Genomic DNA, 12,414 nt, shown 5'->3' with positions numbered 1-12,414 from the left:
GCAGCCAGAGCTCCCAGGCTTGTCCCTGCTCAGCTGCTCCCCCTCCACCTGCCCCTGCGTCCCCTTGTAGCCCCTGCTGCCCAGGGGCTGAGGGGTAACAGCAGCAGTGAATATCCACAGAGCTCCAGGATTTCTGTGCCAGGGAAGAACCTTCACCATGTTTATCATAACCACATTGGTGGCCTGAGACCATCAACAGTTGAACAGAATGGTGCCAGAAGCCTGTAGGAGCTGCGATGGCCTGTCTGGCTCTTGTCATCCCCTGCTCCACTGAGCAGCTGAGGGGAAGCCTCTCTGGGCTGTTAGGTCACTGCATGCACATTTAATTCCCTTATAGACTTCTCCTGCAATGTTTATGGCCAGGAACATCTTACCAGTGTGTTGCATCAGGAATATTCTGTTCCCTGAGCTCAGGGACACCGGGCAGTCACGCCCTGCTGCGCGGTGGCATCCTGCCACAGAGGCATGGCTGACACTTTGCTAGCGGATCTCCATCATCTGAACTACAGTTTTATGGAATATCCACTCCTTTTTCAGTGCATTTCAGCTTTTACTCAGTGTTCAGAGTCATGTTAGATGAGAAAAGCAAACGGAATCGGAGGCTGGAAACCCTCAGTCATCAGCTCAGCTCCTGGGTTTTGAGGGGCTTTGGCTGGGCTGTAGCTGCATAGAGACCTCAGCTGGGACTCTGGGAGGAGGAAGGGGCCTTGCTTCAAATCATAGCTTTTGGTTTTGGCCCTGACTGGGTTATTCTGAAAGATGAAGCCGTGTATTCCTGTGGATGCTCTCCTGAGGAGCGGGAGCAGCAGAGATGGGGCAGAAGGATAGTGCTGAGGTGGGGGACTCTTCACGGCCACATTGAGAGGGGCTGGAGCACTCAGAGGTGTTGGTACTGAGGCATTGGTACCTGATGATCATGGCAAGTGTGAGTGTCCAGCTCCTCAAGTTTCCTTCTCTTGTTAATTCCTCCACTCAAGCTCATCAGCTGCTGCTTGGCTCAGGCTGAGTTTGGCTCTGCTGCCAGAGGGATCTGGCAGAGTTGGATCTGGGGTCCATGAGACCTCCTGGAGCATCTCCTCTCCGCCTGATGAAGCTACCATGGTTCTGAACTCACCTCCCACTCCAGGGACACCTCCTGTACTGGGGCTGGTGAGCTGGGAGGGAGCAGAGCACCCAGAGCACCACGTCTGCCCTCCTTGCCTGGGCTGGCTCTGAGCATCCTCCTCTGGAGATCACCTCCTCCAGCATGGCCCTGTCCCAAAGCTGGCTTCACACCACGGCCCCTGTGTGCACAGCAGAGCTGCAAACAGAGCTATGGCCAGAAAATGCTGCCACTGCTATGGCTCTGCAGCCACTTCCAAGCTCTGTGCCTCCATTTCCCCCCCCAGCCTGCTCAGTGCCAGTGTCCCTTGGAAGGAACTGCTTCTTGCAAGGGCTTTTGCAGCAAACAAGGAATGGGGCCTCAAGCCCTGCCGAGACTATGGCATGTGCCACCCTGGAGTGGGGCACAGCTGTGCTGACAGGGGACAGGGAAGGTGCTGCACAGCTTTTCCCCCAGGGTTTCCTGTCGTGGTACTGGAGAGTGGGGAGTGTTGCCTGGGCAAGTGTGTTCAGGTCTGGCACTTCCCACGTGGGCTGGGGCAGGATGTGGGCACCTGGCACGCACTGGCCATGGGATACCAGCAGCATTCCCATCCTTCCCTGCATCCCTCACTGCTCACAGAGCCCTGGGGCCCTGCTGGGGCACTTCAGTGGGTTTTCACACCTGGGCCCCATCAGTGGCTGTGGAGGGATGATGGGAAATTGGGACAGTGGAGGTGTCTGAGAACTGCCTCTGTACCAGATGTCTCCCATTTTTTCCCAAATAAGGGGACTCTGTGTGTTGGGAGCCTCTCTCCAGCAACTCTGGGTGCTGAGGAGACATTGAGATGTGCACGGGCAGCCCATCCATGAGCCCACCCCGATTCTGGGAGCTGGCATGGGCTGGCACATCTCCTTCCAGCTGTGGCTGGAGGGCACCAACAGCGTGATGCCGTCCAGCCCCATCCCAAACCCCTCACCTGAGCAGGTCCCTGGGGAGCAGCAGCTCCCAGGGCGGGGCTCAGCATCCCTGCAGCCACCCGTGCCCCTGGCCCAGCTCCAGCCCTGGTGGCAGTGCCAGGAGGCCGTGCCAGCGCTCCCGCCTGCTGCCGCTCCGGCCCCCGCGCCGCCCGGGCACGGCCGGCGTGTCCCAGCAGTGGGGGCCCATTAGGACTGAAATGTTCCTACTGGGGCATTTTATTTGCACACTTCAGCAGAGTGGACACCAAAAGGCTTTGCTAATGCTTCATGGGCTGCTAATTTCCTCTCTGACCCGCATTGTCGGAGGGTGACCCCAGCCCGAATCTCTCGGCAATGAATGCCAAAGGCTGACACTGGTCCGGGTTAGGGGTGACAATGGGGCCTCTGTGGGCTCCGGGCAGGCTCCAGTTGGGAGCTGGAGAACAGGGGGAATTTGTGTGGCTCTCAAAAGCTCTGGGTGGCACAATAAGGGAGGCCCCCGGGGTCTCCCAGGAAGACAGAGGCGGCCCAGGGAAGCCGGGCTGGGGGAGGCGGGCGGGAGGATGGTTTCCTTTGTGAGCAGCTTTCTTTAGAAAGGAAGGGTTTTCTGAATGCCCCCTTAGACGACCCAATCGGGGCCTGGCAGATGGATATCACAGGCACGCTGCTTATTCATGGCAGGCTGCAGCTTTGAGCCGTCCCCCTTCCCCCAGCCCTTTATTCATTTTAAGGCTAATTTGTTTTGTTAATGTTTTCTTGCCCTCCCCCTCTCTCCGTGCAGATTGTGACTCATACTGCAAAGCCTCCAAGGGGAAACTGAAGATCAACATGAAGAAGTACTGTAAGAAAGACTATGGTGAGTCCTCCCTCTCAGCGCTCCTTCCCAGGGATGAGAGGTGGCGGATGCAGAGGAGGAGCATCCCCCTCTGCGCCGTCCCCAGGCCCTCCCAGCCCAGGGAAAGGCTGCTGGCTGTGTCCCAGCCACAGCCGTGGGCAGCCCAGCTCTGCCGATGCCGGGGTGTGTGCAATTTTGGGAGCGATTTTTGCCAGGTCTGCAGAGGAAGCCCTGGGCAGCGATGCTTGGTGGAGGAAGTGACGCAGTGTGTTTCTTGGGAAATTGGGATGAAGACACCAATCCCATGATTTGAGGGTTATCTTAGTATCTGCAGGGACACTCATGTTTTCCAGGTGTTCTCAGTGTCTTCTTGGTGACAATGGTACCATGTCCCCTCTCTTCTCACCGTGCTATAAGGTGCAGCAGCTTTCAGAAAAAATGTGCTTTGCCATGGGGATGAGTAGAGAGCAGTTCCCTGTCACCCAGATCCATCCCTCCTTTAATTCCCAGGCAAGTTCAGAAGGTGGTGCAGCCCTGGGACAAGCCAGGGATGCTGTGGAATCCTTGCTGGTACCCAGGGCCCTGAGAATCCTTCCACAGCTCTGCCCTGGAGCTGTGCCTTGGAGGGGACACATCCCTGGATCTCTGCTCCTGGGTCCATTCCCAGTGTGGGTCCATGCAGGACATGTCCAGGGTGACCCCGGGAGGAGCTTCTCTCCTCCTTGACTCAGACATCACCCAGTGGCAGGTAGGGAGGGATGGCTCTGCTCTGTCCCACCTGCCCAGAGGATCCCCCTCCTTTGCCAGCCATGGGATGAGCTGAGTGTCAGGAATGGGACTCACCTGAAAAAATCTGGTTAAATACAGATGCTGTGTGCCAGGGGATGGTTAGAAGTGCAGCTAAACTTGTGGAGGGGCTGGAATTTATCTTCCCCCCTCCATGAACTCTAGAGGTGAGCCTGGCTCAAAGTTGAGCCTTCACACGTGAGAGCAACCAGGGAATTCCAAGGAGCTGCAGGACAGGGTTTAGCATCAGCCCTTCCTTTCACAGGAGAGGAATACATAAAATATATACATTTAATATATATAAATATATTAAATGTGTATATATGTATCTCTCTGTGTGTATGTATATTTCCGCCAAACTATCAAGAGAAAGCATCCCATTCCATCCACATGAACACATCCAGAAGTGGAGATACCTCCTCCCTCCTCTGAACACACAGCAGCAGCTCAGCATGTCTGGGAAGTGTTTGCAAGAGCAGAACGAATTCCCATTTAACAGCCCATCCCTGGACAAGGAGCTTCCCAGCAGGGCTGGCTGAGGGATGCTCCACACTGGCTTTGTGCTCTGACACTTCCCCGTGAGCTCAGGGGAGGGGAAAAAGGGCTTGGAGGCAAATCTGGTATTTGCATTCCCATTTATCCTTCCTTTATCCACATGGCAAAATGGTTGTGGAGCACAGAGTATCCCTGGGCAAGGATGAGCTGCCAGGGCTGGGGTGCAGTTGTGGTCCCATCCAGCAAGGCTGTGCTGGGGTCTCTCGTAGGAGCTGCTGGAGGTTCATCACACTTTGGAAAGGTCCAAGGAATGCCTTTTCCCTCGGATAAAAAGGTTTAATGGCACATGGGAAAGTCACTGCTAGAAGGTTATTATGTGGGATTATTAAGGAGGGGAGCAGGGCTGAGCCCCAGGCCACTAAAGCCATGGGGTTTCCTTGTGGGTGAATTCTCTGCGGGCTAACAAGCTACAAACACATTTCCCACATGAGGACCTGCATCCCTCCATTTTCTCACCTGGCTTCTCCAGCGTGTCTTGAGAACTGAGCTCACACTGGAGCATCTCCCCAAAGAGGGGAGAAAGCACTTGCTTTCTGCAGGAAACTTGGACCTGTCATGATCCAGGTCAGCCCAAGGGTTTGGGAGAATGAAAGGGAGAACAAAAAGGCAAGAGCATCCTCCTCAGAACAGGCCAAGCAGTGTCACCTTTCCCTGCGCTCTTGGGGCGAGGGTTGGGGGGTTTTGGTGGTGGCAGCACTTGGGCTTTGCTCGGGGGGGCAGCCCTGGGGTGGTTTTGCTCCTTGGCTTGTCCAGTGTCACCAGGAGGGGTGTTGGAGGTTCAGCTGAAAGCTCACACTTGGTTTTGTTTGAGGCTCATGGGCTCCAAGAGACTCTGGGAAGATGAGAGTGGCTCAAGAGCTTTTTTGGGCAGGAGATACCCCTGGAGCTGTGAAATGGCAAGAGATACCACCAGAGCAGTGATTAGGGGGGATGGAAAGAGGTTTTCTCTTTTATCCCGCAGCAGCACTTCTGCAGCTTCACCAGTGAGCCAAAACCCTTTGCTGGTTTGGGTGAGCGAGTGCAGGATGGTGAGCTGGGGTGCTCCCACCCGAGCCCTCCTGAATCTGAAGGGGTCCCCAACAGCCCCAACCAGCCCCACAGCCACGGCAAATTTGCTTTTCCAGGGGCAAACCAGCCTGGCGAGGCCGCAGGGTGAGCGGTGCCGTGCCGTGCCGGGGCAGCCCAGGCTTTCACCAGGGCGAGGGAGGGAAGAAAGGGATGAAAAGGTGCAGGGAGGGATAATAAAGACTTTGGGACTGACACCCCAGCAGGAAGCCAATTAGGAGGCTCTTTTCCTCACCGTTCTGCTGCCATCGCTGTGCTGAATGTCCTAAAAGGCCCTAATTAGCTTGAACAGAGTTACTTCTCCCGCGGGCTCAATCGGCAGCTATCATCCGCCCGCGCTCCTCAATGGGGCTTTTTAGCTCCCCGCTTCATTCAGCCATTCAAAGGGGATATTTTCCCTTATTTATTTTTCTTATCTGTTTGTTTTTGTTGGGTTTGTGTTTTTTTTTTTTCTTTTTATTTTAAATTGGGCTTTTTCCCTGCGAGATGGGTTTTGGTGCAAATATTTGGAGTGAAACAGGACGCGGGGAGGGCGGGCTGGGAGATTCGGAGAGGGGGGAAGGCAGGAAGAGAAGCAGAAAAGCTTCTTCTGGGTTCATTTTGGCTGCGTGGGGAAGCGCAGGGTCACCCAGCTCCCAGAAATCCAGGGGTAGAGGAGGGGTTTCGTTGGGTTGGGGTCACTTGAATTAGCCTAGGGGAGCAGAGGGGATCCCTGCTGAACCCACTGAGGGTGGAGATTCCCCTGTGGCCCAAAAGGAGAAGGGATTATTTGATTAGAGCAGGTGATGCTGATCCAGGTGATGTGGGAGCATCGTTTACTCCCTTGGGTGCTGCCTTTTCATCCTGACCTTTGGGGCTTTTCCCACTCTCTGTGGGATTGTGGCTGTGGTAAAGGAAACCTGGAGCTTTTAAACCTCATTTCCCCCCTTTATTCTGAGCCCCCTGTGCTGTACCAGGGCCTGATCCTGCACAGATGATCCCAGAAGTGTTGTGCTGGGTACCAGCACTCTGGTCTCAGGCATTGCCCTCGTGTCGGGGAGAGGATGGGGGTGAGGAACGGGCTCCTCATCTGAAAGGTGAGATCATCTGCTCACTTTGCCCTTTCTTGGAAAAAAAAAAAAAAAAAAGGTGAAAAAACCCACCTTCTTTTCGTGGAGCCTTCACTTAGTCACCCCCTTTGTCGAGAGAAGCTTGGCAGGGGCTGCTGGAAAAAAGCAAAATGTGTTTTCAAAAGGCAGCTTGAAAAGAGGGAGGGGGGAGAGAAACCCCTGAATCCACAGGAAAACACAAGGCACGGGGAGGGGAAGGACCATCCCCGGTGCTCACAGACCCTTCCACTGCCCGGGAAGGTGGAGAAATCCCGTTCCTGGAGCAGGGAAGCTGCAGGAATCCCTCCTGTAAGCACGTGGTGAGGGAGTGAGGGACTGTGAAGGGTCCCCCAGCACAGGGAGGGGCCGTGCCTGGCCAGGGCACACCCAGGCCGGCCGGGATTAGGGGTCATAAATCTCCAATATTAAACCAGTAGGAAATCGGCAACTCGAGCGAGGCAAAACCACCGCCAAATAAATTAAAAACTAAAAAACACGGGGAGAAAAATCCCCTTTTAACTCTTTGCTCCAGCGAGGAGCCAGCCCTTTACGTTCCCAAACCCAGATGGTGTCGGGGTCGCCTTTAGCTGCTGGGTTGGAATAAAATCCACGTGGGCTCCACTCTGCTTGTGCAGAGTCTCAGGCTGGGACACCCGAACCGCAAGCACCCACTTCCATCAGCCCGTATTAAACACCCACTTCCATCAGTCCATATTAAAGCCCTTGTTGTTGTCCCAACAAACTGCTCTGCTCCCACTGCCACCCTCTGGGCCCGTGGAATCTTTGCCAGGGCCCAGCTCAGCGATGATCCCACTCTCTGGAAGCTCCCCAAAGCTCCAGCTCCCATGGACAGGTCAGTGCACAGGATGCACAGAATATTCTGTGTATCCCCAGTAGGATGCACAGGTTTGGCCCTGCAGCCCAGTCTTGGTAGGGGAAACTCGGAAAGCAGGAGATTAATCACAAACCCCAAGAGCGAACCTACAAAATTAAATAATTAATTTTTTTCCCAGCCTCGCTCTTTTCGTGGCAATCCCAGGATTTTCAGGCCCCTGACTCATGGTCTCTGAATGCTGCAAGGAGCTGCTTTGCTTTAAGCCTTATGCAGCTGCCCTCAGACGTGTTGTTTGGAGGGTTTGGGTTGGGTTTTGTTTTTATTAACATCGAGCCATCCACCCTTCTGCTTTCAGCTCCAGCATCCAGCCTTTGGGTCTTCCTTGTGGCTGGAGGTTCCCTGCCAGGTCTGCAGGAGCCAGGCAGCATCCTGAGCTCCAGGGAATGCAGGAGGGGACCAGGGACACTCCATCACCTCCCCTACACTTTCTTCCAAAGCAGCATAAGGTGGTGAGACTCGTGAGGCACCATCCAGGCAGGATTTGTGGTGCAGGAGCATCAGAGTAGGGTGGGATGTGGTCAGTGGGGCTCTGTGCCCGTTGCTGACTGGGGGCTCCTTTGGGGCTGACAGGGAGCAGAAGGGTGAGCCTGGAGAAAAATCCCTGGAGCTCTGGGGGTATCTGGGGTGCAGCAGCCCCGGATTGCCTGCAGGGCTCAGCTCCCCACTGTTTGCAAAGCTCAGGGACAAGCCACAGGCAGCACCAAGGCTCTGCCAGGCTTGAGACCTGGACTGGAAACCAGTGTCACCAGCCTGAACTGGGGCCCATCCTCACTGGAAACCAGTGTCACCAGCCCCAGCTGGAGCAGCAGCAGCCCTGGGAAAGCTGCAGTTTGATTTTATACTCCTGCTCCAGGTCGCCACCCAGTCCAGAGGGATCATGGCCAGGGGAGCAACATCTCCCCACTGGTGAATAACCATCATCCCCTATGACATCCTTTCATCTGGCTGCCCCATGGATGCTTTCAGGGATGTTTTTCCAGGGATGTGGTGACAGGGACAGTCTTAGTGTAGGGGTTCAGTGGGAGAGCAAAGTGAGAGCAGTTCACCAGGGCACAGACAAAGCCAAGCTTTGCCCTGGGAAATGGCAGGTGAAGGACAACATCAAGCACCAAAACCAGCTTTGGGGGGTGGGGGGACACAGCTGAGCCCCCTCCAAATCACGAAGGGGCTGAAACCTTCTCTTGCATGAGAGGTGAGAGTCTAAATCCCTGGGGATTCACTCAGGGGAGCCAGCTTAGGTGCTTCAAAACATCCTCCTGGCACCTTCCTGGATCTCTGCATGTCTTGAGTCCTTTGGGAGACGCTGGAGAAGCTGATCCCACTGCACCACTGAAACACCAGGCTGAACCTGAACCTGAACTCCAAAACCAGGCTGGGGGGGGGAACTGCCTGTCCTGGATGTGAAGTTATGGGCAGAAAATGGGCTGTCGGGGGAGGCAGCTGCAGCCCCGCCAGCCAAGCCTTCCTCAAAGCTTTCACTCCTTCCACTTCATTAATAAAAGGGGAAAAAAATAAGAGACGGGGGCCTTGACATCAAAAAAAATACAGACTGTGTGTTTTAGAGCAGAGTTTCCTGTAACCACCTCTCTCCGGTTCCTTTTCATTCATTTTCTCCATTTTGTCAGTGTGGACCCAAGGCAGGTCAAAGGTTTAAGCTTTTTTGGAAAGATTTGTTTCCAAAAAAATAAAAATTGGCTAATCTTCACATTTTGTTACCTTCTCACCAGACGGGGAAATACACGGTCAGAGCTTAGGGTTGTTTTTTTTCCTTTTTTCCTTTTTTTTTTTTTTTTTTTTTTTTTAATGAAAGCATCTGGCCTCCATGACATGCTCTGAAAAAAAATACCCCATATATTTTGCAACGTGTTAAAAAGCCGTGCTGGGGCTGCAGGGCTCTGCTTCTTCCCAGAGCCTGGGACCAGTTGGCACGGTGTGTTTTTAGAGAGGGGGTGATTCTCCTCCATCTCTAGCCCAGTGGGGGGAAATTAGGTTATGAAAAGGCAAATGAGAGAGTTTTGCCTGGTTTTTTTTGGGAGGGGGTTTGTTCTCCTGCTGTTAATTTATAGAAGCAGGATTGGCCCTGCTTGGGCCTGGCCAGGCAGCTGAGACAGGCAGGTGGATGGGCAGGGGGTTATAGCTCCCAGGGCATGAGGGAAGAGTGGGGAAAAAGGGAAAAGCTCAAAGATTTAGTCAAAAAGCACTTTACAGTTGGGCTGCACCAGCCTGCACTGAGTCCCTGCCTGCTCTCCCAGCCAGGGCTGTCGTCACCACCCGGGATTTCCCCTCTATCTCTGCTGGTGGGGACAGTCAGCACCAGTCAGCAACCCTAGGAGGGCTGGGTAGTCACTGCCTGGTGAGGATACTTTCCTGGAAGCTGAGTTTCCATGAGCAGAAATGTGTTCAGACTCCCTGGAGGATGCAATCCCAGCCGACTGCAGCTCCCATCCTTCTCTGCCACCCCTGCACTGTGAGGAGCTGCTGTCAGCAGGAAGCCCACTGGTCCAGCAGGAGCTGCCTCCAGTCTTGTATCTCCTCTTCCTCACCGTGCTGTGGGGCCAAACGCTCCCTTCCCTCGAGGATCCCTTTCCTTCCCTTTGGTTTAAACTCAAGTCAGGTTTAAACCCAAGGATGTCACCTGAGGAGGGCACAGCAGCACCTGAAGGGATGGCAGGGGACATGGATGTGATTCAGCAGGGGTGGGGGGTCCAAGGAGGAGGAGGAAGACGAGAAGGAAGGCTGGCAGAAGCCTGGCAAGAGGTGCAGGGGTTTACGCAGCATCAGCCACAGGCTTGGAAAACATCATCATCTTGCTTATGGATCACAGTTGTGCTCCCATGTCAGTCTTGCTTTGGGAGTTTGTGATCTCCTGGTTCTCTGCCAGGCTGCTGCACACCAAGGGATCCCCTCAAAGCCCAGTGCTGCTATTCAGCACCTGCAGAGATGCTCCAGGGACTGCCAGAGCCAGGAGTAAAGTTGGACACTGCCACTGACCTCTCCTTATGATCACTGAGCCCCACCCTCAGTCCTTCATCTGTGCTTTTACCAGCAATGGCTTTTTCCACAGCAAGACGTGGACAACTCTGACTGAGGAACATCTGGAAACATCTGACACAAGTCCATCCATAGGTCTGAACCTGCTCCAAGGCCGGGGTCTCATGAGGAGCTCCCTCCTTGCACTGCCCCTGAGCAGATGGAGCCCCACACAGGTCTTTTCTACCTTCACATTCCAAGTGCTTGGAGACAAGGACCAGCCCTAGTGTTTTGCTCCAGATTGGAGCTCATCTTCTCTTAAAACCTGGGGCTGCCTGAGGGTCCAGGTGCAGAAGCACCAAGTTGCCCACCCAGTGAGGAAGGGAGAGCAGAGGGACTGGAGGGTTCCTGCAGAAACACATCCTCTGGCTGAAGCATGAGCTGCTCTCTGGACATGTGGATTGGAAAGAATATTCATCCCAGGTCCTAGGACACAGTCTGGGGCTTGGCACTGTTTGGGAACAGGCAGTTCCCTGCCCTGCCCCCTACAACACCTCCTGCATGGGGCTGTGCCCTGTGCTCAGGCCACCCCTGAGGCTGGAGGCAGCAGCTGTCCCAGGGTTTGGTAATTCTCTCTGTGCTTGTGGCTTCAAGGGAAAACACAAGTCTGGTGTACACGAATCCACCTGGTTCCTCTGATCACTTTAATTAGTTCGCAGGACAGATGTTGCTGCACCAACAGCCCTGAGAACTGCTCTGTCTGTGCTTCTTTTCCAACCACATCCTGGGAGATGCTGGTCCTCCCTAGGACACAAAGAGGAGGATGAGCAACCTGCTCCCTGCCACTGCTCTGGGCAACCCTGTGTCATTCCCAGGGCTCCCAGCACAAGGAGTGCCAAGGTTCTTGCTGTTACAGCCACTCCTGCAGCCCCCATGGGCTCCCTGGGGAGCAAGGGCTGTGTGTGGCAGCAGAGCTGGAGAGCATCTCCCAAGTCTGTGGTGGTCTTAGAACCTTTGCTGAGACCCTCAGACACCAGAACTGGCTGCTCTTGCTCATGGTGGGTGGCCTGGGTACAGGGTCAGTTTTGGGGCACCCACCACCCCTGTCTGCTGCCACCCCCAGCCTGGGCTCTGGAGACAAAACCCCTCTTCCTCACACAGCCCATTAGGAGGATGTTCTGAAATTCATTTTCTTCTCACCAGCTCAAACAGTAACATCTTTTCCCCTCTTGCCTCGTGTCTTGTTTTTTTTCCAGCTGTCCAGATCCACATCCTGAAAGCGGAAAAAAATGCCGACTGGTGGAAGTTCACGGTCAACATCATCTCCGTCTACAAACAAGGGAGCAACCGGATACGGCGCGGAGACCAGACCCTGTGGATCCACTCCAAGGACATAGCGTGCAAGTGCCCCAAAATCAAGCCCATGAAGAAGTATTTGCTGCTGGGCAACAACGAGGACTCTCCCGACCAGAGCGGCATCATTGCGGACAAAACCAGCCTGGTGATCCAGTGGCGGGATACGTGGGCCCGGCGGCTCAGGAAGTTCCAGCAGCGGGAGAAGAAGGGGAAGTGTAAGAAAGCCTAAAAGGAGGAGAAGGCCACGGAGGGCGCGGGAGGGAGAGACTGACTGTGCATGCTGCTTTGTGTAGAGCTGGGGCGGGCAGGGACCGGCGACGGGGACGCGCCGCCGGCGCGGGCTGGGGGGACGGGAGGGGGATCACGGACGTGGGTGGGGCTGTCGGGACTGCACCTCATATTCCGGGGAGAAAACAAAACTAAACCCAATGAAAATGATCGTGCACATGGACACAAACCAAGAGGAGTGTGGGTGCGGCACCCAGGGCCCCCCTCCCCAAGGCTTCTTCCTGCCCCCCCATTGCCGAAGAACTCAGAGACACCAAACTGCCTTCCAGCTGCCAACATCTGCTGCGTCCAAAGCATGGCATGGGAACATCAGACCTGTAAGAAACTAATCAACAGCTACGCTGGAAATTAACTCCCCACCCCCAAAATACGTATTCGCAGCTTAGGTTGACCGAGACAGTTATTGTAGAGGAAACTAAACAGAGACTTTTCGCCGAGGACAGATCCGAGATAGACTGATGGGTTGTCTGAAGACTTTGGTACCCCAGAGCCGTAACCACCACCCGCTGTGTGGCCCCTGGGGAGGCTGAGGTCTC

The 12,414-nt window shown here is 54.7% G+C and overlaps 1 protein-coding gene across 1 annotated transcript in view; it reads left to right on the top strand.

The window, feature by feature from the left end:
• The window catches only part of NTN1 (netrin 1), a 96,142-nt gene extending 84,210 nt beyond the window's left edge, over positions 1 to 11,932 (top strand). Inside the window, exons 5-6 of the mRNA XM_027896857.1 lie at positions 2,822 to 2,896; positions 11,491 to 11,932. Coding sequence (XP_027752658.1) covers positions 2,822 to 2,896; positions 11,491 to 11,819 — 404 coding nt within the window. The 3' untranslated portion in view covers positions 11,820 to 11,932. The remainder of the gene's footprint in view (positions 1 to 2,821; positions 2,897 to 11,490) is intronic.
• Positions 11,933 to 12,414: the final 482 nt, after the last annotated feature.

This window comes from Empidonax traillii, unplaced genomic scaffold (genome assembly GCF_003031625.1).
Source record: "Empidonax traillii isolate 1590-97213 ecotype Southwest subspecies unplaced genomic scaffold, ASM303162v1 scaffold518:size600044, whole genome shotgun sequence".
In the NCBI taxonomy this organism is placed as follows: Eukaryota; Metazoa; Chordata; class Aves; order Passeriformes; family Tyrannidae; genus Empidonax; species Empidonax traillii.
This window is presented reverse-complemented; position numbering and strand designations above follow the sequence as displayed.